This window comes from Suillus subalutaceus, assembly GCF_016647625.1.
Source record: "Suillus subalutaceus strain FC151 chromosome Unknown DFJ58scaffold_304, whole genome shotgun sequence".
Lineage (NCBI taxonomy): Eukaryota > Fungi > Basidiomycota > Agaricomycetes > Boletales > Suillaceae > Suillus > Suillus subalutaceus.
The window spans coordinates 1-27,101 of NW_024540553.1; the positions used below are offsets into that span (position 1 = coordinate 1).

At 49.1% G+C, this 27,101-nt stretch overlaps 8 protein-coding genes across 8 annotated transcripts; 3 read left to right on the forward strand and 5 right to left on the reverse strand.

The window, feature by feature from the left end:
* Nucleotides 1-158: 158 nt before the first annotated feature.
* Nucleotides 159-1,826, forward strand: DFJ58DRAFT_824531 (uncharacterized protein; the record flags this gene model as incomplete). The annotated part of the gene is made up of 7 exons (XM_041392151.1): nt 159-322; nt 362-422; nt 675-792; nt 837-1,023; nt 1,115-1,157; nt 1,209-1,343; nt 1,800-1,826. Coding segments are annotated over 6 exons (708 nt in total), but the record flags the coding sequence as incomplete, so codon positions are not given.
* Nucleotides 1,827-2,134: 308 nt separating this feature from the next.
* On the reverse strand, nt 2,135-3,376 carry DFJ58DRAFT_918329 (uncharacterized protein; the record flags this gene model as incomplete). Its single annotated transcript, XM_041395595.1, has 7 exons — nt 3,326-3,376; nt 3,114-3,275; nt 2,892-3,061; nt 2,592-2,711; nt 2,326-2,542; nt 2,195-2,245; nt 2,135-2,173 (listed from the first exon to the last, which is right to left on the reverse strand). The coding sequence occupies exons 2-7, from the start codon at nt 3,129-3,131 to the stop codon at nt 2,135-2,137; spliced, it is 615 nt and encodes a 204-aa protein (XP_041235377.1). The 5' UTR covers nt 3,132-3,275; nt 3,326-3,376.
* A 770-nt stretch (nt 3,377-4,146) lies between these two features.
* On the reverse strand, nt 4,147-5,156 carry DFJ58DRAFT_918330 (uncharacterized protein; the record flags this gene model as incomplete). Its single annotated transcript, XM_041395596.1, has 3 exons — nt 4,698-5,156; nt 4,395-4,529; nt 4,147-4,365 (listed from the first exon to the last, which is right to left on the reverse strand). Exons 1-3 carry the CDS (start codon nt 4,827-4,829, stop codon nt 4,147-4,149), a joined length of 486 nt encoding a protein of 161 aa, XP_041235378.1. The 5' UTR covers nt 4,830-5,156.
* Nucleotides 5,157-5,416: 260 nt separating this feature from the next.
* On the forward strand, nt 5,417-9,340 carry DFJ58DRAFT_750546 (CHAT domain-containing protein). Its single transcript, XM_041387748.1, has 6 exons — nt 5,417-5,582; nt 5,639-5,786; nt 5,842-5,981; nt 6,029-6,126; nt 6,182-6,479; nt 6,514-9,340. The coding sequence occupies exons 1-6, from the start codon at nt 5,543-5,545 to the stop codon at nt 9,141-9,143; spliced, it is 3,354 nt and encodes a 1,117-aa protein (XP_041235379.1). The 5' UTR covers nt 5,417-5,542; the 3' UTR covers nt 9,144-9,340.
* Nucleotides 9,341-9,934: 594 nt separating this feature from the next.
* On the reverse strand, nt 9,935-10,727 carry DFJ58DRAFT_824554 (uncharacterized protein). Its single transcript, XM_041392152.1, has 3 exons — nt 10,582-10,727; nt 10,445-10,526; nt 9,935-10,382 (listed from the first exon to the last, which is right to left on the reverse strand). The coding sequence occupies exons 1-3, from the start codon at nt 10,713-10,715 to the stop codon at nt 10,281-10,283; spliced, it is 318 nt and encodes a 105-aa protein (XP_041235380.1). The 5' UTR covers nt 10,716-10,727; the 3' UTR covers nt 9,935-10,280.
* Nucleotides 10,728-12,328: 1,601 nt separating this feature from the next.
* DFJ58DRAFT_873819 (uncharacterized protein) lies at nt 12,329-12,959 on the reverse strand (the record flags this gene model as incomplete). Its single annotated transcript, XM_041394381.1, has 2 exons — nt 12,329-12,876; nt 12,930-12,959. The coding sequence occupies 2 exons, from the start codon at nt 12,957-12,959 to the stop codon at nt 12,499-12,501; spliced, it is 408 nt and encodes a 135-aa protein (XP_041235381.1). The 3' UTR covers nt 12,329-12,498.
* Nucleotides 12,960-14,300: 1,341 nt separating this feature from the next.
* On the forward strand, nt 14,301-18,048 carry DFJ58DRAFT_267971 (CHAT domain-containing protein). Its single transcript, XM_041379562.1, has 4 exons — nt 14,301-14,553; nt 14,601-14,698; nt 14,755-17,697; nt 17,804-18,048. The coding sequence occupies exons 1-3, from the start codon at nt 14,475-14,477 to the stop codon at nt 17,629-17,631; spliced, it is 3,054 nt and encodes a 1,017-aa protein (XP_041235382.1). The 5' UTR covers nt 14,301-14,474; the 3' UTR covers nt 17,632-17,697; nt 17,804-18,048.
* A 240-nt stretch (nt 18,049-18,288) lies between these two features.
* On the reverse strand, nt 18,289-19,113 carry DFJ58DRAFT_824580 (Dihydroneopterin aldolase-domain-containing protein; the record flags this gene model as incomplete). Its single annotated transcript, XM_041392153.1, has 2 exons — nt 18,289-18,492; nt 18,556-19,113. 2 exons carry the CDS (start codon nt 19,111-19,113, stop codon nt 18,313-18,315), a joined length of 738 nt encoding a protein of 245 aa, XP_041235383.1. The 3' UTR covers nt 18,289-18,312.
* Nucleotides 19,114-27,101: the final 7,988 nt, after the last annotated feature.

A 27,101-nucleotide genomic window follows, 5' to 3' on the forward strand; every position in this document is an offset into this window, starting at 1 on the left:
ATCTTTGAGCACCTTCCTTCCCGAACCCTGCACGACGTGCTCTCACTTGCCAGTCATTGCGTTATCTTGCGCAACCTCGCTTATTTCACTCGCTGACATTCTTACCTACTCTCTGGAGCACCAACGGCCAGCGCGTATTCACCGCCTCGAAATTGTAGAGCGTACAAAACAACGCATACAATGTTGTTCCTCACCCACGCATCGCTCACGCTGTTCGGGAATGCAAATTTTACCCCCGATATATTGTTGGTGCCGTGCCCAACACGGAGATTGCATATAATGTGCTTCTGGATATACTACTCGATACCACCTACCGCTTTTCGTCAATCTCCAATCGCTATCATCATGTTCGTGGACCCAGACCAGTCCAGGTATTGAAACTATGTGCGCTACGATGCCTTGGGAACCTTTCCTTGGGCAACGTATAGTGGAACATGTCCAATCGCTTTCACCTCCCAAATTACAGGTTGCTGACCTGACCATCACCTGCGATAGCAAATATATGCTTGGGAATGGTCAGAACGGTTATGGACTATCTGTCTTCTCACCCGAGCACATACGTTCCGTCTCTGTAATCAACCCGGTGGCAGCTTCACAATTCCTAAAAAAATTTATAGGGAACGCATCGCAAGGCCTGCAACAACTTCGATGCCTCACATTACCATGCAATTTAGAAGTCGTGGCGCGCTTTCCATCCTTTACTTCATCTCATCCCAGAACTAGCCGAACTCAAATTCGTCCGCCCCCCTCTAATCCAATCCAACCTCCCCGAAGATGAAAACTTCACACCCTGTCCACGCATTCCAATCCACTCAAACCCCTCTCGAAATACCAAGGCCCTCGTCAACTTTTACCCCACTTTGTCCGCCCTGGTGCGCTCGAACATCTTAACTTGTGGAGAACACGCGTCTTGTCCACTGATGGTTCAATGGATCCCATGGAACTGTACGGAGCACTTGTGGGAGGCGATGAACTCGTGAGCGTATGCGATCCGGAGGTCCTCAGGACTGTACAGATCCTGGAGTTGAGCGTGACGCCATGTCAATGCCCTCATGCTCGATGCTATCTGCGCCCGCTTCCCAATGCTGCGATCGTTATACGTGTGTGCGGCAAGGGACTTCTTTCCTGATGCTGCTACGCAAGCATGGGACCTTGAGGTACATGTCGAATCGTTCCTTCTCTGTTTTCGGGCTAATTGTGTGTTCTAGATGATAATGAACGCTCTTTTGACCCTCCCCCTTCCCTCTACCATTCAGCGTTTGCGACTCTCTTCGTATTCAGTTGTGTCACGCAGTGGACTCGTGACGGAAGACCGCCTTGCAAGACGCAAACGGGACCTTGGGGTAAATATCCTAATTTAACTTTTGTTTCTCTGGATGAATCGGACATTAACCTAACATGGGATAGGAATGGAGTGCTCCGTTCTTGAGATTTAAGGATTCTTTCAATACACACCCTACGTTTGATTGACCTATAAGTATCTATGCATAATCCTATACTACTTGTTCCGGGTTGCCGTAGACTAACGTCTGCGAATAGGATGTTATTTCTCAATCATTCCCTTCATCCATCCTGCTATTCCGGTACTCATTAACAATTTACTAGCAAGCGCTGTCAAGTGATCACTCTCCAGGTAAGCCCACCATCACTCCTTCTCGTCCTTGCAGTTTGTTCCACAAAATCCTCATCGACTGTGCCAGAATATGGACGGAAAAGATGTCGAAATGGGATAGGCGGGCGTGGATGCTGACCCCGTGACACGAATGAGTTCAGGTGCACACTATATGGTTGAGCCATACCTGGAAATCAGAGGTTCCTGTAGCGATGACAGGTCACACCGTGCATCGAATGCTGCCAGGTCTTGATCCTGCAACCCTTGAGTTATGTTTCGCCTAGCAAAAACTGAATACTCGTCCTATAATCGCATGTTGCTTTATCATGATTCGTGCGATCAAGGTGTCAACACGATCCTCATTTTTTTTGACAAGTAAGTCGAGAAGTTGCAATACAGATCGGTAAACGTTGCCTCTGTCGCAGGAAAAGGTAGGGAGACTATACGTCCCAGTTGATCCAAGCGAGAACATTGCTACTAGTTCAAGTGTCAGCGATCATTGCAATGTCCTCCCGACTGCCTTTAAATCTGTGGGATATCAGTTGATGATATATTCGTTGCCTGTCAAAGAGAATAAGATACCTCAGTGGCAGCGACGAGTAGACGAAACGTCCATTCAATGAGCTCTGTATCCTAGAGAAATATTATAAATATCAGAAGACGGGGAGAAACAACAAGTACCTCATTCAAATATCGCCGGAAGAGATCCTTACCAACAACATTCCACACAGCCTCGGTACTTTCCAGTGCGCGTCAGGGATGGGCTGTATATATTTTGGATCGAGGAAAACGTGAGTATAATCTGACCAGTATGTGATATTTTGGTGCGTGCGTTCCAGATCGCCGTTTTCTTCTATTTCGCCTTCAAAACGAGGGTGGTATTCACTTTGAGGGATCTGATTTTGTGTCTCGCAAGTTAGCTTTCCTCGCCTACAAAGTATCAGTCCGCACGACGAACAGCTTTTACAATCACACTGACCAGGTTGTGTCAGGTGAAGCATCGGTAGCTGTATCAGCTTGGCTCTTTTTTGCGAGTGTCCCGAGGTTTGCGGGTCGGGTGCAGCTCAGACGACAGGAGGTGGACGGAGATGGAGACGGGCTGTTCGCGCAGGCGTCCCCAGAAATATGGACCAATATTAATGACGCGTGTTACTTAGTATATGACTGCATTCAATATTCATTTCATATGGTGAGGCACTCATAATTTCATGCCGATTACTCATACTTGTGAAGGGTTTGGCGATCTCCCAGTATCTCCTCGACTCATCCTCAAGCCTACCTCCCGTTAACTTTATAGCGAAGTTGTGATTTTTCTCTGCGATGGACGCATTCACTGATGAGCCCGTCGTCAAGCTTTCTGGCACATCTTGCGGTTGGTGCACGTGCAGCTGGACGTTGGAATGGTTGACAGTATTCCGGACGGATGGATTCTAGGCAGCGAGTAAAGCTCTGCACGTTGTGAGATTAGCTTAGGAGGTCTAACAGGTGCGAAGGCACATACATATGCCGTACCAGTCATGCTAGACGCGGTTGTGGAAGTAGGCCCTGGTGATCCTTACCAACGTGTAAGTGAATTTTATTCGCTGGTGTTTGAACCATTTAAACTGTCCAAGTTCAAACATGGAACCGATCGAATGGACCATCTCAAGACGGAAGGTTTCTTCTGTGTTCCTGTCAAGACAAGCCTGCTGATGAACATTGAAAGAGACTGACATTAGTGGGGTAAAAACATTGACTGCACGGGAGGAGCAGGGTGCAGGTCATATTGGTCCAAGGCACCCTCGGCCGCAATACTCTCTGCCTACTTAGCATGACTGCGCGCGTAGGACTGATGGGAACGCCAGTAAGGACTGTTCTAATTTGATTGTGTACATCGTACGATGAGCTAGTAGCGGAGATGTTAGACCGGGACGGATGGGCTAGATGTCAATATCCTACAATTGAAACTTTCTGTCTGGAATGCCTAGAAGTTCACCCAATCAGACGAAGACCAGCTATGGGCAATATTTCTGAGTCCCGTAACGTCTAACCTACAGCGTGTAATTTGCCTGTGTCGAAACTGGGACTGTAAGCGTATTCCCGCGTGTCGAGCTAATGAAGTTTATTTTCTCTCTACACTGTTGATGTCGACGTAGTTGACATGTAGTTCATCACTAGGTAAGGCCACACCATGTATCCAGACATATGTCTAGACCGAATGTCGTGCCAAGTGGTGGTCGGACATGCATGAGTATGTGGATGATACTGTCCAAGCTTGGTTACACAGAACGGCTTTATCGCGATCAACGGAACGCTTCGCAGTACCGAGACATCTCAACACCAGAAGAGCGAGCGAAAGACAATGCACCGGGCTTCTGTGATCGTGTTGTCACAGCCTCGATAGCATCAGATGCAAGACATGAGCTGCGGACGATGTGTAGAACGAATTTCTCAAGCGTGAGGTATGCAGTATTTTCGATTTCATGACATGGCGATATTCAGTATCGTTGCTCTTTGGTAAGTGACGGGAGAAAGAGAGTACATGCCTCTGATATCTATTTGATGGTTACAGGGTAGTCCACTTGGTGCATACCAGATTTCTCGTAGAATGTGATGTTCGTGATCACCTTCTGCTTTGCAAGGCGTTCGGGGGGATTGACACCGATCAGCATGGGCATCGCAAGATCTTTGACGTACACCCTTGCAGCCTGCTGTAAACTGTCTTTGCCTCTGGATGAAATGACCTCAATCTCAAAGTCGTTCGCAAATAAAATCTGCTTCGGAAGGCCGTGATAACGCGCACGGGGTCCACATTCTCTCCAGCCAGAGCGAACGCTTTCTGAGTGACCTCATGCACGAGTGCACAAACATTGGTATAAGATGCCGAGAGCGCCGAGATGGCTTTGAGCCTTTGTGAGATGCCCATAGTGGATGGAGTCTACGACGTTGTCGGATTGGCCAGATATTTCAAGGAAGGAGGGTTTAAGATGGAGGTGAACGGCGATGGAAACGATTTGTTCGCGCGGGCGTCCCCAGCAATCTGCGCCGATGTTTGCTATAAGCTGGATGGTGTCGACGAGTTGGGAATATCATAATAGTCACACACCTGCCACTCGGGAAATTCCGTCAAAAGTTCGACGAAATTTGATTCTCGGATCCCGTTCCAGTTCTTGCACTGATCACCATGACGTCGTCTCCCTTTCAATTTGTCCTGACGCCATCCAGAGTCGATGTCCATCTTCAATTGGGAGTACTTGTGGTATGTCCCTATTGATTCAACGATCACTGCGCCCTCAGACACGCATCTCTGCGGTGCCAGGTGAATCCGGCAGCCGTCACAACTTCCTTCATACTTCGCCGAACAAGCACACAATTGGCTGCGTCCTCGCTTTTGAAGTTGATATTTTTTTTATTCTTATCGCTTGGTGCAGGGAAGATCATGCACTATCAGCTCAATCACACGAGTCGTGCAGAATCATTCAGTTTTTCTTCACGCATCGTCTTCAGCTACTTGAAAATAGTTTGCATTTGCCATTCTCTACGAAATACACACTTTGCCCTCGTGTGCTAACTGAGTATTACGACTCCATTATACAAGTCCAGAAGCAGCGATCAACACAAGTCACTCTGAGTCTCGCATGTCCACTTCAACCTTGGCGGGCCATTTTCACTGAAAACTGATCATGGATTGTCTACTTCTATAACACAAATTCTTCCGCTAATCCTGGTTGGTGATCTTGATTCCCAGCACTTGGTGCAATCAGACCAGCGTCTATCATGCCGAACGGCCCTCGAGAATATGGAAACACACGTGCAGCATGACCTGAATCTTCTTCTCACCCTCTCAGCTGAACTCCATCAATAGTCCCCATATCCCTACCCCCATCTTCCCGTCCCACTAATTCCGTCCACCACTCAGCCCATCCTCGATCCTCGTCATTTTGCACCATCATGCCTGGTAGCTCAGAAAACCGATACATCAGACTTAAAGGTGAGTCCCTCCACATTACCTTCGTATCCGTCTCATCATCCTCACTCTACCTACAGTCATCAACGGAAAGAATCTTCGGGTCCCTTCCGAGCGCATTCCCCCTGGCATTTACGTGTCCATCAGTGTTGACTCGAGACGCTGGAAGTCCACCATCAGTGTCTTATCATCCGAAGAATCAGCAGCGTGGGGGGATATTGTGACTCTGTAAGGTCCATGGAGACTTTCTGACGCGATGCGAGAACTGATCATCGACCCATAGATCATCACATGCATCACCTGCATTATCAGTGGAAATCAGGGCGTCCTATGAGGCCGATCGAATGCTCGGCAGTGGAGAAGCCATCGGGAAACTTAAAATGTCATGGGATGAGCTACTCGATCATGGAGGCGAGCCATTCGGTGAGTGCCTTGCTCCTCATTCATGCGCATATACTAACATCTCGTAGATCTAACCTTCCCACCCGTACGTGATGTCCACCCTTCCCTCATACTGAAGGCAACCGTTGTACATGCTTGTGACAATCAAAACGACGCACTGTCTGATGTGAGTGATGCCAAACTCCGTAATGTAAACTTTGCTGACGGAACACCGACTGCAGTCCTTTGTAGACTGTCAAATTGCTCGAGACACAGATGCGGGCCACGCACGACTTGCGAAATACGTGACACACGAAACGGTCTCTCACCTAATCCATGCTATGCAGCGTTTTCAGTTGGTTCTGGACCAGTGTCCTGTCAGCCATCCAGACCACGCAGCAGCTCTCACCAACCTTGCGTGGGCTCGCCTTAAAGGTTACATCCGAAATGATCTCCAAGACATTGATACCACCACTTCCCTCTTCCGCGACGCCCTTGCATTGCGTCCGCAGCACCACCCCGATCATCCCTTATCTCTGTGTAATCTCACCCTAGTGCTGACTTGGCGCCACAGCAAGAAAAGTACTGCTGCCGACATCCGTGAAGCCGTCCAACTCTATCATGAGCTATTACCCTCTTTGTCCAGAGGGCACCTACCTTCGTAGCATCATGGCAGGGGAAAATGGTGTCGATTATGTGATTGACGGATGCAACGATCTTCCAATCGACGCATCTGATGAAGGCATCTGCCTTCGAAGAGTCGTCCTCGAGCTCTGCCCTCTGGACCATCAACTTCGTCATTTTGCCCTTCACTGGCTTGCACATGCAATAGAGGCCCGCTTCCAACAGTGTGGCGACATTGATGATATAGACGAGACTATACAACTTCGTCGTGAAGCCGTGTCGCTGTGCCCCGAGGGACATGCTGACCGTACTAGCCACCTGAACAACTTGGCCGTTTCACTCAAGTTCCGCTTCGATCACCAAGGCAAACCTAATGACCTTGATGAGGCCATCTCTTTACACGAAGAAGTGCTGCGCCTGTGGCCTGTTGGGCATGAATCTCGTGATTGCTCATTGGGCAACCTAGGGGGCGCCCTCATCATCCGTTTCAAAGAACGCGGCGACATTGATGACATCACCCGAGCTGTCAGCCTCTATCGCGAAGCACTGACATTGTGCCCACCTGGGTATCCACGTCGTGACACCACACTTAACAACCTTGCCCTCGCACTCGAAACCAGGTATGACAAACTGGATGTCAGCGAGGATCTTAACGAGGCCATTGATCGGTATCGTGAATCCCTTCGGTTAAAGCGGCTTGACAATCCAGAGCGCCATGTTACTCTTCGCAATTTGAGCTCGGCGCTCTGCTCTCGTTTCACGCAAACTCAGAAGAACGAAGATGTCGAGGAGGCCATTACTCTTTGCCAAGAATCATTGGCGATTCTGTCTTCACTGCACCCAGCCATGTGTTTCAGCTATATGCTGCTGCAGGAGGCCTATTTGTCTCGTTACCGGATTCTACACGACCCTGCTGATTTGTCGCTCGCTATAGAGAACTTCAGACTCGCTTCAAAATATCCTACTCAGGGATTTTCAGAACGCATCAGGGAGGCTATCCACTGGGCTTGCCAAGCAGAAATCTATCAACATGAATCTGCCCTTGAAGCATACCAAATGTGCTTTGAGCTTTTCAACAGCCAAGTAATGACGCGATCGTCGATCATCTCACGGCGTGAGGCTGCAACCGCTTTTCGTGGTGCACAATCACTTCCTGTAGATGCAGCCTCGTATGCCATACGTAGTGGTGATCTACGACAGGCAGTCGAACTCGCAGAGCAAGGCCGTGGCCAGCAATGGTCACTGGCATCTCGATTCAGGACTTCAGTTGAAGACATCGAATCAGCAAATCCGAAACTGGCACGCAATTATTTGGAGCTGAGCAAGCTCGTTTCCAATGCCGCCCAGAGTTCTGCAACCATCACCGACAGAGCTGTTGCTGATATGGCAGCAACCGAGTATAGGAGACTTATGAGGCAATGGGAAGCTTCAGTAGCTGAGATACGCGATCTTCGGGCGTTCTCGCGGTTCCTGCTCCCACCTTTGTACGCAGACCTGCAAGCGGCAGCGCGCCAGGGCCCGGTCATCATTCTCATTGCAAGTCAATACTCATGCAGCGCCATCATCGTCCCGACGTCAGGAGACCCCCATCATGTTCCCTTGCCGTCTGTCTGTCTCGCAGAGCTGACCAATCTCAAGGATCGCTTCGCCAGGGCAATACGAGACGCATCTAAAATGGGCCCAAAAGTGTCGCGGAACGATCCAGTAGTCCTCTTGCGGACAGTATGGGACGCGATCATGCTACCCATCGTCAATGTCCTCCAGCATGATCTAAAATTAAAATTCAACTCTCGAATCTGGTTGTGTCCAACTGCAGCTTTCACGTCCATTCCTCTCCATGCAGCTCACCCCTTTAAAACAAACGCAGATCGCTCTAAGGAGCCATGTCTGGAAGATCTCTACATCTGCTCTTACACGCCAACACTTTCGGCTCTGGTCAGGTCTAGACAGTTGATGAAGAAACGTATCACTCCGTCATTCGTGACAATCGGACAGGGTCAACCAGGTGCAGGGAAAGGAAAGGCACTGTTAGCTGTCGATAGCGAGCTCGAGCTTGTCCATAAGCTCGTCCCCGCGACTGTCAACTGCACCATTATTTCTGGGGACGCAGCTACACGAGCAGGTGCACTCGAAGCTTTGCAGCAGAACACATGGGTGCACCTCGCTTGTCATGGCAAGCAAGACCGTACGCAGCCTTACAATTCGCATTTCGTCATGAGAGATGAACATCTTACGCTGCTCGATATCATGGAGAGAGATATTCCGCGCGCCGAGTTCGCGTTCTTATCTGCTTGTCATACTGCCGTCGGTGATGAAGAGACGCCCGACGAAGTGATTCACCTTGCAGCGGGTCTCCAGTTTTCGGGGTTCAAGAGCGTCGTTGGAACTCTATGGGAGGTCGATGATTCTGTCGCAAAACACATTGTCGAAGCTTTCTATAAGAATATGTTCAAAGATTTGGAGGATGGTGGTGTCATTGACTGTACGAAGGCGGCCTGGGCACTGAACCGTGCTACGCACTCTGTGAAGACGAAAGTGTCGCTCGAGCAGAGGATGGTTTTCGTTCATATCGGTGTGTAGTTCTATGTCGTATTACTGTTGTCTGGTACGTATTCAGTAGTTGTTGATCTGCGATTCTCTTTTTCTCTTTCATCCTGTTGTACAAATGACCCTGATATATTCTTGTGCTCTAGCTATCTCGTTTGTGTATACTCTGTCTCGTGTTCTTGTCGACTAGAATGTTCATCAAAGTGCTTGCGTACTCGACTCGCTGTGGCCTCGTCTTCTGCTTGAGTACTTGGGTAGTATGAGCCGGGCCGGTCAAGCCGACTCCCGCCTCCCAGTACTGTCACCATACCATCCATCCTTCCAGCTTCCAACGTTCAAGTCCGAAGTTCTGCATCATGAAACCTCGACTGACCACCGCCAGTGTAATCAATGCCAAGTCAGAACCAGGGCTCAATCCAAGATAATCCAACTCATCCGTGCAAACATGCACACCTATCGAAGTAGCCAGTAGTTTCGTCAATCCCGGATAACTATGGCCTATCTATGCACTGCTCACTACTAGGTACATCAGCTTCGACCTAAACTGCCAATCAGGCGTGTACTTAGTACTGGTCGTGGAATTGTCTTTAGTTTTTCGCCACGAATTACTGACAAACGCCTTGAAATCTGCCTTACGACCGTCAACCAAGGCTTTGTCAGGAGGCCCTAGAAAGCGTTATTTGAGCCGTATCGGTATCATTATTGTTCACTTATGTCGAAGAGGTGAATGAATGCATATTTAGAGCATCGAGCAGCGGACGCAGAGTTGGCCATGGAGGCAAGACATTGACAAACGGCCGCATCAGCGAAGGAATAACTGTTGTAACGGACATTAGTAACGAAGATGGGCTCCTCGGGGTCTTGCATAGGCTTGAAGGAGCAATTGGCAATTGCTCGTACCTTGAAGTGACGCAACTTCTGGGAAACAAAAAATTTCGGACGAGTACCAGGGGACTGGTCACTCGTCGCTAGCTGAGTTTCCCGCGAGATGACTGGCAGGGATCAGTTCTGCCTAAACCATTCTGCCAAACAAAATTCTGGGAAGTATAAGAGCGAGCCATCTTCCTACCACCCACTTCACCCCAAAGAGAATTTTGGAGCACCTCAGCGGTTCATACCACCTCGCACAAACAAACAATGCGCTTCTCCTTCCTCGCCGTTATTGTTGCGCTAACAACATCTATAACATTTGTCAGTGCGTGTACGCCAGTGGAAGCGTCTTGTGTACATGACAGTGACTGCTGCAATAAAGAGGATAGATGCGTTCCAGTTGTAAGTTTGCTTTGCATCAAATTTTCACTTGATGGCTCACCCTTTTGGCCTCATAACATCAGTTGGATGGTGCTCATATATGCTATCATAATGGTGATTAGCCCAAAAGAGGACGCCGTTAAATTTGCACGTAGCAACACACTGGTGGGTCATGTTTCCACTTTCCCATCGGTATGATTGCTGATGGAATAATATGCAGTTCGCTGCTGATTGAGAAATGGATAGAGGCAATGCCGCAAAGTGAATGGAGTATTTGCGTACTTGTTGGTTTTGGTGTAAATGGAACCTAGGATTGTAATCCGAAATAGTTTGACCACATGGCCAGCACACCATCTTCGATCCAGCCACAAACATGAAAGACCGGAAGAAAGACGATCAACGGTTACAAGATCATCGTCTTGTAAGGCTGGCAATGGGTTCGCCAATCGATACAAATAGGCAGAGTAAACACGTTTGAACGCACTGAGTTGTAATTGCGATTTGTGACGACAACTTTCTGAGGATATCAGACTTGATTGGAGCGGGGAAAAGATCGTGCTATTGAATCCGAGGGTGCATGGCCGGAATATATACATCTGCGAGTGGCTCAATGGCCAAACTGAGGATGGATACCTGATGACGGGGTTCAATTGGATGTATCATTCACGGTGTTTGAAATGTGATACATCTTTACCAGTGAGTCACCCATGCAGTCTCGATGTGCTCCGATTACAGATGATTCCCAGTCCGTGGTGTTCAGAATGGCTTATGTCGAAATATTGGTAACCATTCTATGGTAAGTTGGTAACTGGTGAGCGTTAGCCTGGGACGGCGCGGCCGAGTACTGTGATCTTGCGTTTGCTGTATCTTACGGTTGGTGCGCGTGCAGGAATCGCAGCTGCCAGTGGACGTGGGAATGGCTGTCATTATTCCGGACGAATAGATTCGAAGCAGTGAGTACAGCTCTGCACGTTGTGATATTAGCTTAGGAGGTCTAACAGGTGCGAAGGCACATACATATTCCGTACCAGTCATGCTAGACGCGGTTGTGGAGGTAGGCCCTGGGGATCCTTACCAATATGTAAGTGAATTTTATTCGCTGGTGTTTGGACCAAACCGTCCAAGTTCAGAACACGGAAACAGTCGAATGGACCATCTCAACATGGAAGGTGTCGTCCATGCTGCTCAAGACCAGCCCGCTGGTAAACATTGAAGGTGAACATTGAAATAGTTTGCGACGCCACGGAGTAAAAACGTTTATTGCGCGGGATATCAATATCAGTGAGGAGGCCTGCAGGGCCCAGGTCGTATTGGTCCAAGACACCCTCGACCGCAATACTCTCCGCCTACATAGCATGACTGCGCGCACAGACCCGATGGAAACACTAGTACTGTTATAATTTGATTCGGTGCACGGTACAATTACCACAGCTAGCGGAAATGTTAGATGAACTAGATATCGATATCCTGGGATTGGAACTTGCTGCCGGGAATGCCTAGAAGTTGATCCAATCAGACAAAGACCAGCGGCTGTGGGCAATATTCTCGAGTCCCACGATATCTAACATACGGCGTGTAGTATACCTCTGTCGAAACTGGGAGTGCGAGCGTATTTCCGCTTGTCAAGCCAATGAAATTGATTGTCTCTCTATACGGTTGATGTCGACATAGCTGACATATAGTCCATCACTAGGTAAAGCCACGCTATACACGCCTAGACAGGATGTCGTGCCAAGGGTTGGTCGCATGAGTATGTAAGTAATGCTATCTGAGCTTGGTGACACGCATTTCCTATACGATGTTATCGCAATCATCGGAACGCATCGCGGTACCGAGTCTTTTCGACACCAGAAGAGTGAGCGAAAGACAGTGCACTGGGCTTCTGTGACCGTGTCGTCACGCTTTCAATAGCATCAGATGCAAGACATGAGCTGCGGACAATGTGTAGGACGAATTTCTCTAGCGTGAGGTATGTCGTATTGTCGAGTTCCTGACATGGTGATATTCAGTATCGCCGCTCTTCAGCAAGCGACGGGAGAAAGAGAGTGCGTGCCTCTGATATCCGTTTGATGATTGCACGGTAGTCCGTTGGATGCATACCAGATGTCTTGTAGAATGTGATGTTCGTGATCACCTTCTACTTTGCAAGGCGTTCGGGGGTATTGACGCCAATCAGCATGGGCATCACAAGGTCTTTGACAGACACCCTTGCAGCCTGTTGCAAACTGTATTTGCCTCCGGGTGTAATTACCTCAACCTCAATGTCGTTAGCAAGTAAAATCTGTTTCGGAAGGCCGATGACGACGCGCACGGCGTCCACATTCTCTGCAGCCAGAGCGAACACTTTTCGAGTGACCTCATGCACGAGTGCACGAACATCGGTATAAGATGCCGAGAGCGCTGAGACGGCTTTGGTGAGATGCCCATAGTGAATGGAGTCTACGACGTTGTTGGATTGGCCAGATATTTCAAGGAAGGAGGGTTTGAGATGAAGGTGGACGGTAATGGAGATGTGCTATTCGCGGAAGCATCTGGGCCCCTGTTTGCCGTAAGCTGGATGGTATCGACGAGCTCGAGTGTGACATCAGGCAAGGACATCGAGATAGTCACATGGCAGCTGCCGCTCGGGAAATTCCGTCAAAAGTTCGAAGAATTTGTTTTTCGGATCCCAGCAAGATCCCGGTCCAGTTTTTTCCTGCCATCATCCTCAAATACTCTGATCACCATGACATCATGCATCTTCAATAGATACGCCCCATATTTGGTGTGGTATGTCTCTTTACCCTTTTTCTGTTACAATTGATTCAACGATCACTCTGCACCTCCATCGCCCCTACCTCCCAACCCCTCTCCCTTGTCAAAGCTCATACTCTTCAGACATTTGGACGTTTACCGCAATGGTCCGCTCTTGTAACCCCGGCCATTTTTCCAGTCTCAAGGCACACCAGCCTGATCATGTCCTCTGCCAACATGCCGTTAATATGCTCCCATCACCTTCAAGGCTTCCATACGCAACGGACCTGCTGGCCTGTTGATGAAGTTCATGCAGTGCCACCTATAGTGGATATTCCTCTCCCGCAGGGTCAATTGGCTCAGTTCGATATCTCTCTCCGCAACTGTAACTTCCTGATCGTCAATCATCCTTCACCGAATGAACACACAATTGGTTGCGTCCTCGCTTTTGAACTTGATATTCTTTTGATTCTTAGCCCTCAGTGCAGGGAAGATCATGCACTGTCAGCTCAGTCGGACGAGTCATATAGAACCATTCGGCTTGTCTTTGCGTGCCATCTTAAGCGGTTTGAACATTGCTTGCATTTACCATTACCTTGCGAAATACACTTCGTTCTACACTTTGGCCCTGTGTGCTAACTGAGTAATATGACTCCATGATACAAGTCCAGGAGCAGCAATCAACACAAGTCACTTTGAGTCTCGCATGTCCCTTTCAACATTGACGGGCTACTTTCACTGAAAACTGATCATTATGTTGTCTACTTCTATAGCACAGATTCTTCCCTTGGTGATCTCGATTCCTGGCGCTTGATGCAATTATACCAGCGTCTATCGTGCCGAACGGACCTCGGCAATATGGAAATACACGTGCAGCATGACCTGAGGCCTGAACCCTTAATCTCCCACTCATCCATCCACATTCCACTCACCCTCCGCCTTCTCCTACCACTCATTCTGAACCCTCTCAATTTCCAATGCTGCGTGTCGTTCGTCCTTTGTTTCTCCCTACAATCACGCGTAGTAGCCTAGAAGAACAACATATTAGACTTGAAAGTAGGTCACTCCAGACTACTTTTGTATCCGGTTCGTGATCCTTGCGCTCTATTTACAGTCGTCAGCGGAAAAAATCTTCAAGTCCCTTCTCAGCGCATTCCCGCTGGCATTTCCGTGTCCATCAATGTCGACTCGAAGAGACGCTGGAAATCGGCCCTCAAAGTTCTGTCATCCGAACAATCAGCAGTGTGGGGCGATACTGTCACCTTGTAAAGTCGTCTGTAACTTCGGGCACGATTCGAGAACTGATCTTCGATTTACAGGTCATCGCGAGCGTCACGTACATTCTCAGTAGAGATCAGGGCATCCTATGAGGTCGATCAAATGCTAGGCAGTGGAGAGGTCATCGGGAAACTTAAAATGTCGTGGGATAAGTTACTCGATCATGGAGATGAATCATTCGGTGAGTGACTTGCTCCTCATTCATGAACATATACTAACATTTCATAGATCTATCCTTCCCACCCGCGCGCGGTGTCCACCCTTCCCTCACCCTGAAGGTTGCCATTGTACATGCTTGCGACGATCAAAACGGCGCACTGTCTGATGTGAGTGACGCTGGTCTCTGTCCTGTTAGCTTTTACTGACAGAATGCCGACTGCAGTCCCTCGTAGACTGCGAGATTACTCGAGGCACAGATGCGGGCCATGCACGACTTGCCAAATACGTGACACGCAAGAGGGTCTCTCACCTGAACCATGCTGTGCAGTATTTTCAGTTGGTTCTGGATCGGTGTCCGGTCAGCCATCCAGACCACGCGACAGCTCTGACCAACCTTGCGTATGCGCGCCTTCAAGGATACATTCGCAACCATCTTGAAGACATTGATGCCATCACTTCTCTCTTCCGCGACGCCCTTGCATTGCGTCCACAGTGCCATCCCGATCATCCATTATCTCTATATAACCTCACCGAAGCGCTGACTTGGCGCCACAAGAAGAAAAGTACTGCTGCTGACATCCGTGAAGCCGCCCAACTCTATCATGAGCTACTACCTCTCTGTCCAGAGGGCGCCTACCTTCGTAGCATCGCAGCAGGTGCAAATGGTGTCGATTATGTGATTGACGGATGCAACGATCTTCCAATCGACACATCTGATGAAGGCATCCGCCTTCGAAGAGTCGTCCTCGAGCTCTGTCCTCTGGACCATCAACTCCGTCGCGGTGCCCTTCACTGGCTTGCAGAGGCAATGGAGGCCCGCTTTGAACAGTGTGGCAGCGTTGATGATATAGACGAGACTATACAACTTCGTCGTGAAGTCGTGTCGCTGTGCCCTAAGGGACATGCTGACTGTAATAGCCACCTGAACGACTTGGCGTTATCACTCAAGTCCCGCTTCGATCACCAAGGTAAACCTAATGACCTCGATGAGGCCATCTCTTTGCACGAAGAAGTGCTGCGCCTGTGCCCTGTTGGGTATGAATATCGTGATTTCCCATTGGACAACCTAGGGAGCGCCCTCCTCGCCCGTTTCGGAAAACGCGGCGACATTGATGACATCACCCGAGCTGTCAACCTCTATTGTGAGGCACTGACGTTGCGCCCACCTGGGCATCCAAGTCGTGACACCACACTTAACAACCTTGCTCTCGCACTCAAAACCAGATATGACAAATTGGATGTCAGCGAGGATCTTAACGAGGCCATTGATCGGTATCATGAATCCCTTCGGTTAAAGCGGCTTAATGATCCAGAGTGCCATGTCACTCATCGCAATTTGAGCTTGGCACTCTGCTCTCGTTTCATGCTAACTCAGAAGAATGAAGATGTCGAGGAGGCCATCACTCTTTGCCAAGAATCATTGGCATCTCTGCCTCCATTGCACCCAGGTATATGCATGAGTCATGCATGGCTACAGAGGGCTTATCTGTCTCGTTACCACATACAATGCAATCCCACTGATTTGTCATCTGCAATGGAGCACTTCAGACAGTCGTCAATACACCCTACTGCAGGTTTTCCTCAACGTATCCTGGTAGCTATTGACTGGGCTCGCAAAGCAGAATTCTACCAACATGAATCTGCCCTTGAAGCATACCAAATGTGCTTTGAGCTCTTTGATAGCCACGTAATGACACGATCGTCAATCATCTCACGGCGTGAGGCTGCAACCGCCTTTTGTGGTGCACAGTCACTTCCTGTAGAGGCAGCCTCGTGTGCCATACATAGTGGCGATATACGACAGGCAGTCAAACTCGCAGAGCAGGGTCGTGGTCAGCAATGGTCGCTTGCCTCTCGACTCAGAACTCCAGTTGAAGACCTTGAGTCAGTCAATCCGAAACTGGCACACGATTATTTGGAACTGAGCAAGCACGTTTCCAATGCCGCCCAAGGTTCTGCAATCATCACCGACAGAGTCGCTGCTGATCGGGCAGCAACAGAGTATAGGAGGCTCACAAGGCAATGGGAAGCTGCAGTGACTGAGATACGTAATCTTCGCCCGTTCTCGCGATTCCTACTCCCACCTTCATACGAAGACCTGCAAGCGGCAGCGCGCCAGGGCCCAGTCATCATCCTCATTGCAAGTCAATACTCGTCCAGCGCCATCATCATCCCGACATTAGGAGACCCCCATCATGTTCCCTTGCCGTGTGTCTCTCTCGTAGAGCTGACCAATCTCAAGGATCGCTTCGCCAGGGCAATACGAGACGCATCTAAAATGGGCCCAAAAGTGCCGCGGAACGATCTAATAGTCCTCTTGCGGACAGTATGGGACGCGATCATGCTACCCATCGTCAATGTCCTCCAGCATGGTCTGAAATTACAACTCCACTCTCGAATCTGGCTGTGTCCGACTGCAGCTTTCACGTCTATTCCTCTCCACGCAGCTCACCCCTTTAAAACAAACGCAGATGGCTCGAAAGAGCCATGCCTGGAAGATCTCTATATATGCTCCTACACGCCGACACTTTCGGCTCTGGTCAGGTCTAGACAGATGATGAAGAAGCGCGTCACTCCGTCCTTCGTGACAATCGGACAGAGTAAACCGAGTGCAGGGAAAGGAAAGGCACTGTTGGCTGTCGATAGCGAGCTCGAGCTTGTTCATAAGCTCGTTCCCGCGACTGCCAACTGCACCACTATTTCTGGCGACGCAGCCACACGAGCAGGTGCACTCGAAGCTTTGCAGCAGAACACATGGGTGCACCTCGCTTGTCATGGCAAGCAGGACCGTACGCAGCCTTACAATTCGCATTTCGTCATGAGAGACGAACATCTTACGCTGCTTGATATCATGGACACAGATATTCCGCGCGCGGAGTTCGCGTTCTTATCTGCTTGTCATACTGCCGTCTGTGATGAAGAGACGCCCGACGAAGTGATTCACCTTGCAGCGGGTCTCCAGTTTTCGGGGTTCAAGAGCGTCGTTGGAACGCTATGGGAGGTAGACGATTCTGTTGCAAAACACGTCGTGGAGGCTTTCTATAAGAATATGTGGAGGATGGTGGTGTCATTGACTGTACGAAGGCGGCCTGGGCACTGAACCGTGCTACGCACTCTGTGAAGACGAAAGTACCGCTCGAGCAGAGGATGGTTTTTGTTCATATCGGTGTGTAGTTCTATGTCGTATTGTTGTTGTCTGGTATGTTGTTGATCTGCGATCCTCTTTCATCATCCTGTTGTAAAAATGACCCTGATATATTATTGTGCTCTAGCTATCTCGTTTTCTCATACTCCGTCGTGTTTTTGTCGACTAGAATGTTCACTAAAGTTCTTGTGTACTCGACTCGTTTGTACCTTCGTGTTCTGCTCGACTGCTTTGACTTATGGCCCATCTGTGCACTATTTACATTCAAGAGCATACGATATACTTTGCAGTTTGCAGGACGGGATAATATACCTTACTAATATTGAAGCAGTCAACCATTGCGTTTCGATACCCGCCTTCATGATATCATAGTGGACGAGAAGATATCTAGCATATCGAAACGGTGAGCATATTTCTACCCATCGAGCTAATGATATTGATTTTCTCTCTACGGTACACCGGTTGATGTCGACGTAGTTGACATATAGTCCGTCACTGAGTAAAACCACACCATGCAGCCATACATATCTCTAGACCGGATGTCGTGCCAAGGGTTGGCTATTCGGACATGTATGAGTATGTGCGTGGTGCTATCCGAGCTTGGTTACACACATTTCCCACACGGTTTGATCGCAATCATCGGAATGCATCACGGTGCCGAGTCATCTCAACACCAGAAGAGTGAGCGAAAGATAATGCACTTGGCTTCTGTGACCGTGTTGTCACAGCTTCGATAGCATCAGATGCAAGACATGAGCTGCGGACGATGTGCAGGACGAATTTCTCGAGTGTGAGGTATGCAGTATTTTCGATTTCCTGTCATGGCGATATTCAGTATCGTCAGTCTTCAGTAAGCGACAGGAGAAAGAAAGTACGTACCTCTGATATCTGTTTAATGATTGCTGGGTAGTCCACTTGGTGCATGCCGGATTTCTCGTAGAATGTGATGTTCGTGATCACCTTCTGCTTTGCAAGGCGTTCAGGGGGATTGACGCCAATCAGTACGGGCATGACAAGATCTTTGACAGACACCCTCGCAGCCTGTTGCAAACTGTCTTCGCCTCTGGGTGTAATCACCTCAACCTCAAAGTCGTTCGCAAGTAAAATCTGTTTCGGAAGGCCGATGGCGACGCGCACGGCGTCCACATTCTCTGCGGCCAGAGCGAACACTTTTTGAGTGACCTCATGCACGAGTGCACGAACATCGGTATAAGATGCCGAGAGCGCCGAGACGGCTTTGGTGAGATGCCCATAGTGGATGGAGTCTACGACGTTGTCGGATTGCCCGGATATGTCAAGGAAGGAGGGCTTAAGATGGAGGTGGACGGTGATGGAAACGAGTTGTTCGCGTGGGCGTCCCCAACAATCTGCGCCAATGTTTGCCGTAAGCTGGATGGTGTCGACGAGTACGACATCGGCGGTGGTGGGCAAGGACATTGAGATGGCCGCTCGGGAAATCCCGTCTCACGGTGTCCTACTGACTCCCACAACCTCATCTCGCATCTTTCAGGTGAACCTCAAGCACATGCTCCAGGCAACCTTGGACAGATTCCATTTGTGACCCACTAACAACAGCTTCGTCCAACTCCGAAGTGACACTTGATCGATATTGGTTCGCACAATACTACACGTTGGTGGAGTAGTCCGAGTCAGACATACCATACAACAACGACAGCCTGACTCCGAGGAGCACCAAAAGTTGCGAACAGAAACATTGCTTCCCTAATCTTAACCACCTGCCTGCTGAACTGGTACGCAGCAAACCCAAAGCAGAAAACGAGCCCGCCATCCAGCCTGTCGTATCGTGATATCATGTCTTGTGCCGGCTGCCCCTGCGGTGCTAGCAACTGCGGGAGCCGTGGTGGATGCCGTGGCAGTGGCAGGTGATTGCTGTGATGATGGTGGATTGCTTTGGGTCGCTCCCCCGCTTTGTTGCTGCGTGGGTAGGAGGTTTGGTAGGTCGAGAGGAACTTGCAGAGGGCTTCTTTCTTGCATGATAATTTCGCTGCGTCGAGATGAGACACTGATAAAGAACTTAGAAGTGAAAAACGCACAGGCTTGCCCGCTGTTAACGGCACCTCGACTATTGGTGGTAACCGGACATTTGATCCATCTCGTCTGCGTAGCATACCAGATATGAGATTTTGAGCCCAGCTGAGAGGGGTGGGAGACTGGCGTGGTGCTGCAGTGCTGGGGCCGCGTGATGGCGAGGACTGTTAACATATCGCTCAAAGGAACCGCAGCCTAAAATATAGATGGGGTCACATACATCATTAAAAAACCCTTGAGGTATGCGACGAGGGCCTTCAATTTTCGGGGCTCGTCGTCGTGTAGCATCAGCCTAGGGTGCGCATACTCAAAGTCATGCAGCAGGTCAAGAAAAACATCAAATACATTCAACACTGATTTGTTGACATTATTCTGCGATGACAAAGATTAGTGAGTGCTAAGGTCGGTGAAGAGACTTGACACAACATACCACCTGAAAGATATGTTGTTAGTATGATTGAGAATGAGATGCATCAAAGCTTACATTGTCTGACAGAAGGTTATCGAGACCAGCTTCTTTGATGATAGCAGATACGTCCCATGTGTATATGCGGCCGTCGTCGCAACCAGTGGCGAGGAACTTTCCATCTTCAGAAAATACCACGCCTTTCACCATATCTTCATGGTAGAGGGGTGGTCCGATAAGCTTATCGTTTTCGAGGTCCCATAGGCGTGCTGTTTTCTCGTTCGATACACTTGCGAGGATGCGCCCATTTACAGATAATGAAATATCGTTGATTCTTTTGTGCTTTTCAAAACGAGCAGTTTCGGTCCAGGTAGCAGTGTCGAGCTTCTTGATCAATTCCACTGTCGCCGTAGGAGATAAGCGTCTTTCCATCGGAGATCCATGCCATACATGTAACTTTTCCCTGTATTGTTTTCAGTAGTTCGCCTGTGTTGGCATCCCAGATTTTCAGGTGGAGCCCGCTCGTTGCAATCATCGTACCATCAGGAGAGTAGCGAGGCAACACGGGCGTGTTTGATGTTACCTTGATTGGTCCGAGGATTGTGTCTCTGCTCTTGACATCCCACACTCTCAATGTGTGATCCAAGGATCCGCTCGCAACTCGCCCTCCATCTGGACTCCAGCATACAGACCATACATCTCTTGTGTGGCCTATCCACTTGTTGACGACTTTACCTGTGTCAATATCCCACAATCTCACTGCGCCATCATGACTCCCGCTTGCTACCGTTTTACCATCTGGCGACAATGAGATGGTGCGCATTACTCCACTTCCTTCATCCTTCCAGGCATCCCCAACCTGTGTACCGCTCTCCAAGTCCCAGACTCGGATCGAACCATCTCCCGAACAGGTGAGGATCCGCTGTCGGCGACTGGACAGTCGTAGGATACCAATAACGCTTTTAGTGTGTCCTTGCATCTTTCCGGTAGGCTTTATCACTGGCTCCTCTTGCTTCGCAGTGGCTGTTGAAGGCATGATTTTGGCTTGGGGGGCCTCACCTTATGGGCGCGGGACGATTTCAGCTCTGGCCCATCAAACGAATGCCATCACTCACTCAAAAAGTCGTATTCAGAACAAATTTTAAATTAAACGCATTCAGGGTAAGAGCTGCAGTGGAGTGAACGTTTCATTCGACGCAGTGTTGAATCAGGAGGGAGGTTGCTATTTCAGTCCTCAGGTGCGTCTGTCACGTTGTATCCTCGTGTCTGCTTTTGGTTTGATTCACAGCCGGCACTGCAGATCAAGCGCCCGAAGTCTTGTTTTTTTATAGAACATTCAAGCAAGCTCACATGACGCATGATGCAGTACGAACACCATTAGTTAGTAAGAGATCCTGAAATAATTGAGGGAGGTCGTTGTGACAATTGCATGTGCGAGTGTGGGTAATCGATCGCCATCCTTTTTGAACGCGAGACTCGGAGAACGCTATATATTGTATGTGCGCATGATATGATCCGCTATTTCAACAACAATAAGATTGACGTAATAACAAGTTTCATGCATCGCTTCTGTGCATATGTTCTTGCATCATGGTGCGGCTCATTCATCTTCAATGCGGTCTACTTTGCGGCCATTTTGATTCCAACAAACACGTCACCAACTTCCAGCTCTGATCCTTTGACTCGCAATCTTTCTTTGGGCCTTGATTACATGCTTTCTCACCACAAGCACAGATGAACGATTTTCGATTAGCCATGCAAGTATTTCTTTGTAGTGCCGAAAGTGGGTCGTCGCAGGTCGATCTACTTGCTAACTCTATTCCTTACTATGTACAACACGTCATTCAAGTCTACCGTGACAACGACAGCCATGCTGGCAGTGGCTAGTGGTAGCAAACAAGAAGTGATATTATACGCGACTGACCATATTTGTCTTTCATGATATAGCAGGAGATACTAATGTGATATTTCTGCATCCCTAATATCAACCACCTGTGTTCTGAGTAGGCACGCAACAAACCCAGAGCAGAAAACGAGCCCGCCATCCCGCTCGTTTTATGGTGATGTCAGGATGCGAGGTTCCAGCTGCCGTTGCAGTACCAGTAACCGCGGGAGGCGTCGTGGATGACGTGGCAGGTGGTTGCTGTGATGACGGCAGATTACTTTGGGTCGCTCCGCCGTTTTGTTGCTGCGTGGTAGAAGGTTTGGGAGGCCGAGAGGAGCTCGCAGAGGGCTTCTTTCTTGCATGATAATTCCTCTGTTAAAATTTGTTAGTGATAAAGAATCTATAAAGGAACAAACGTACCGGTTTGCCCGCTGTTAACGGGACCTTAACTACTGGTGGCAACCGGATAGCCGATCCATCTCGTCTGCGCAGCATTCCAGAGATGAAATTTCGAGCCAGGGTGAAAGGGTTGCGGGAGGATAAGCGACCGGGCTGGGTAGACTCGCGTGGCGCTGCAGTATGGTGATCGTGTGATGTTGACGACTGTCAATATATTGGTCAATAGGACTGATCGATTATAGACAGAGGTCACGCACATTAACACGAGGTTGTACGTCGTCAAAAAACCCTTGTGGCACCCGACGAACACCCTCAATTTTCGGTGCTCGTCGTTGTGTAGCATTAACCTAGGATATAGATACCCAAAGTTATATAAAATGTCAAGAAACACATAACATACATCTATGAATGGCTTGTCGACTGCCTTCTGTGATGAACGAAGGACATCCCATGTGTATATACGGCCAGAGCCGCAGCCAGTCACGAGGAAGTTACCATCTGCAGCAAACATGACGCTGGACACCTCGTCTTCATCTTCGTGGAGAAGGGGTGGTCCGATGGGCTGATGGTTTTGAAGGTTCCATAGTTGTATTGTGTTCTTGTCAGCTGTCGGTATGCTTGCAAGGATGCGTTCATTCGGAGATAAGACAGTCTCCGAGTCCATTGAGGAACCTGCAAGCCATTCGTCGTTGATTTCAGTCCAGGTGGCAGTGTCGAACCTCCTCGTCCCGATCATAAGCGTGTTTCCATCCGATGTCCATGCCATGCCTCCAACGCGGGCCCCAGTGAATGTTTTGAGCAGTTTGCCTGTGTTGGCATCCCAGACTGTCCGAGTCAGCTCTGGTGGTGCGAATCCTTGACGTTGAATGGAAATCATCTCGCCATCAGTTGAGTAGCGAATACTGGTTATCATCTGCTCAACATTGATTGGTCCGAGGATGGTCTTTCCGCTCTGAACATTCCACACTCTGAACGTCCCATCCAGGAATCCGCTCCCCAATCGCCCTCCGTCTGGACTCCAGCAAACAGACGTCACCATGAGTGGGTCCGAGTCACTAGCAGCTATGTTCCTTGTCAATTTTCTGACGATCTTTCTCCCGTTTATGTCCCACAATCTCACTATACCATCCATACACCCGCATGCGACTGTCTTGCCGTTTGGCGACAACGCTATGGCACATATTCCCTCATTATTTCCTTCGTCCTTCCACTCCCCGACATGCATGCCGCTCTCCAAGTCCCAGACTCGAAGTGAGCTAGATTCGATTGAACAGGTGATGATCTGCCGTGTATTGGGTAGCCCTATGACGCCATTCACGGGTTGAGTGTTTCTTTCAAGATGCATCTTGTGGCGAGGTTTCACCGCTGATTTCTCGTGTTTTGCGATGGCTGGTGAGGACATGATGTTGACTTGGGGATGGCTTCAACTAATGGTTCAGGGCGTTTAAATTATCCTCACATGAATGCTATCACTTACTTGGAGGTACTTGTTTCGCACACAGAACGAATGCGGAATGAAAGGTGCAACGAAGTGAACCTTTTCTCGACACAGGTGACGAAGTTGACACAGAGTTGAGCCAGGAGGGAGGTAGCTATTTAGAGCCAGTTCGGTAACCCAAGGTAAGGTGAGTTTGCCACCTTGAAACGATTATATAATGTCGGCGTTGTAGATGCCGATGACTGAGTCTCAATTGAATATCAGTAGTACTAGACTCGTTATCAATGATCTATCAGACCATTGCTCACTGTATTGATGGATGCCATCAACCCATTAATCCAACAGCTGACTCTGGCTCAGGCTGCTCAGCCGCCAGGCGGTCGGGCATCCAAGCGAGATCACGCACGAGTTCTCCAACATATTGCACTGGTTGTCAGCGTCCTTCTTACTGCTACAGAGTCCTTGCTAGAAGACTCTATACCCGAGCCATATCACACATCGGCCCTCTCAGGTCAAGGGTGGGTCATGGAGCTCATTTTGGGCCACCCAGAGCGTATGCGCTGTGAACTTGGGATGCACACAGATGTATTTCACTCGCTTATAGCGGAACTTCACACCTTGGGTCATGCAAATTCGCGCTATGTTTCCCTCGAAGAACAACTCGCCATCTTCCTATACACGTGTGTTACAGGACTGACCGTCCGCCATGTTGGTGAGCGCTTTCAACGGTCTAATGATACCATCTCAAAGTAAGTCAATTGTTATTGTTATATATGATACTAATGAGCTCACACTTAATTGTAGATATTTCCGCAAGATGTTGACCATTTTCGCATCTCCCCCATTCTACACCAATCATGTACGCTCTCCTGACGACACCTACCACACCCCACACAAGATCCGTAATGACCCTAAGCTCTGGCCCTATTTTAAGGACACTGTTGGCGCGATTGACGGTAGTCACATCCATGCTCACCCCCCATCATTTGATCGTCCTGCATATCGGAATCGTAAAGGATTCCTTTCGCAAAATTGTCTCTTCGCCTGCGACTTCGACCTCACATTCTCTTACGCTCTCACTGGCTGGGAGGGATCCGTTACAGATGCACGCCTTTATGATGAGGCTCGTTCAGGTGGCTTGTATATCCCTCCCAGCAAGTATTTTCTGGCAGATGCGGGGTTCCCTTTGTGTCACGAGCTCTTAGTGCCCTACCGCAGTGTCCGGTATCATCTAGCTGAGTGGGGGCGTGCTAATACCAGGTATGTTTTATTTCTTTTTACTTGAAGCTTCCTAATATCTATTCTATGTTTGCAGACCAGTCAATAAAGAAGAGTTATTCAATTTGCGACACGCATCTGCTCGAAATGTGATCGAGCGCATCTTTGGCGTGTTAAAACGCCGTTTTCGCATTCTCTTACTGTCACCTGAGTATCCTATGACCATCCAGGCACGTATACCTGCCGCGTTATGCGCGATTCACAACTTTATATGCGCCCACAAACCTGATGAAGGAGAGTACGCGGATGACGATGAACACTTCGATTATGATAACCCTGAGCACCAAGGGATCCCTCAAGACGAGGAGGAGTTTGAAGAGGATGGAAGCATGAAGGAAGCGCGTGAACGTATCGCGCGCTGCATGTGGGAGGATTATCAAGGCATTTTGCAGCAGCGGGGTTCGTCAGACGATTCCTTTGATGACAGCGACAACGAGATGTAGTAGCACATACAATTCATTCATTTATTCATGCAACTAGTAAGACAATTGTACCGCTAAGAATTGGACCCAGGAGGCAGTATCATAGGTTGGATTCCCAACCGCTGGGCCGTTGAGATAATGAAAGCATGGCGCATCTCCTTGTCAGTGGTTTGTGTATATATGTCAGTAGCTGCAGGGTCCATAGCAAAAACTTGTTGCATCATAAGCCGCTCCGTGAATGGCAAGTCAGCATCATCAACCTGCAACATCTGCATGGCCCTTGAGCGCTGGTCCATCACCCGATCCTCGGGATAGACCATGCGCTCAGAAATCACATCCGTTAGGCGGTTAACGGAGCTCTGGAACCCCATCACAGCTACGGCAGTGGTGGTCTTCGACATCTTGACATCCGCTGTACCACTACCCCCAGTGGCACCGCTCCGAGTCTGTGCACGGCCTGATGTTGTCTTTGCTCTTTTGAGAGAGCCTGGCTTAGAGGGAGGCAGCGGCATCTGAGGGTCTTCGTCTCGCATAGAAACCGAGGTAGAAGGAAGTGAGGTAGTCGACTCTTGAACCATGTCAGAGTGAGAGCGTTTGGAGCTAGGCCGAGATACTAAGGATGTGGAAAGGGTGTTATTGCTGTCAATAGAGGCGGGACATCGAGAAGTAGGAATAGAAGTAGGGGCAACTACTGCAGGGGTGGCGCTGGGACCAGCAGGAGCGGCACTGACACTAGAAGTAGCAATGGTGGCGCCCATGGTATGATTTTCAGCTGCTGGTATGCTAGCGCTGGAGCTTGAGCTTAAGGGAGGGGGAGCTGTATGCGGTTGGTACCCGGTACGCCCTCGCGCGCCACTGTTTTTTGGTATGATATCATCCATTTGCTCAAAGTATCTCCATCCCGATACACGAAAAGGGCGCATGTGCGAATTTCCCTAGATATAAAACAGTAAGCTACCAGTACAAAATGTAGATGACACTGTGAACCGGACATACCTTCTTTGTAATATATTCGTTCCATACCGTGGTTGCACCCTCGCTCGTGATATTGGCTCCTCTGACATTATCCCAGTGGACACCAGACGTCTGGCGATACTTCTGAATAGCGTTATAGATCTGTTTTAACTATACAATATCTAATCAGTCTATATCTAAGCGATATATTGGTATATGACTTACTGCTCCCCATTTCGTCTTGCACATCGTTCCAGTCTTCTGTGGACCCTGCTGCAGGTGCGCAGCAATAGCCTCTGCAGCACCATTGTATGTTACATCTTTGAAGTTACCGGTGTCAGCGACCTTCTCCCGATTGTCGTACAGGTATTGGACAAGCTGATCAGTCTCTGTGTCAGTCCAGACCGCCCTGTCTGCATGAGATGATTGCTGAGCCATAGAAAGAATGTGGACTTGAGCAGATAACACTATAGACACGACACTAGCCCAGATGTCGTTCCGATCTCGTAGATCTTTAGTCGTATACCGAGGTATGCATGCAGACATGTCAAAGGGAAGTTCAAGCTCCGTCATCGGGCTTCAAACCGGGACCAC

What these genes read in the sequence shown, in the direction of transcription:
- DFJ58DRAFT_750546 (XM_041387748.1), top strand. Translation starts at nt 5,543, where the DNA reads ATGCCTGGTAGCTCAGAAAACCGATACATCAGACTTAAAG. An exon ending in TGGGGGGATATTGTGACTCT is followed by an intron (nt 5,787 to 5,841) that starts GTAAGGTCCATG and finishes ATCGACCCATAG; the next exon opens with ATCATCACATGCATCACCTG. An exon ending in AAAACGACGCACTGTCTGAT is followed by an intron (nt 6,127 to 6,181) that starts GTGAGTGATGCC and finishes CACCGACTGCAG; the next exon opens with TCCTTTGTAGACTGTCAAAT.
- DFJ58DRAFT_824554 (XM_041392152.1), bottom strand. Translation starts at nt 10,715, where the DNA reads ATGGTGTGCTGGCCATGTGGTCAAACTATTTCGGATTACAATCCTAGG. An exon ending in ATTTCTCAATCAGCAGCGAA is followed by an intron (nt 10,527 to 10,581) that starts CTGCATATTATT and finishes AACATGACCCAC; the next exon opens with CAGTGTGTTGCTACGTGCAA. An exon ending in CATATATGAGCACCATCCAA is followed by an intron (nt 10,383 to 10,444) that starts CTGATGTTATGA and finishes AAGCAAACTTAC; the next exon opens with AACTGGAACGCATCTATCCT.
- DFJ58DRAFT_267971 (XM_041379562.1), top strand. Translation starts at nt 14,475, where the DNA reads ATGCTAGGCAGTGGAGAGGTCATCGGGAAACTTAAAATGTCGTGGGAT. An exon ending in TCATGGAGATGAATCATTCG is followed by an intron (nt 14,554 to 14,600) that starts GTGAGTGACTTG and finishes AACATTTCATAG; the next exon opens with ATCTATCCTTCCCACCCGCG. An exon ending in AAAACGGCGCACTGTCTGAT is followed by an intron (nt 14,699 to 14,754) that starts GTGAGTGACGCT and finishes TGCCGACTGCAG; the next exon opens with TCCCTCGTAGACTGCGAGAT.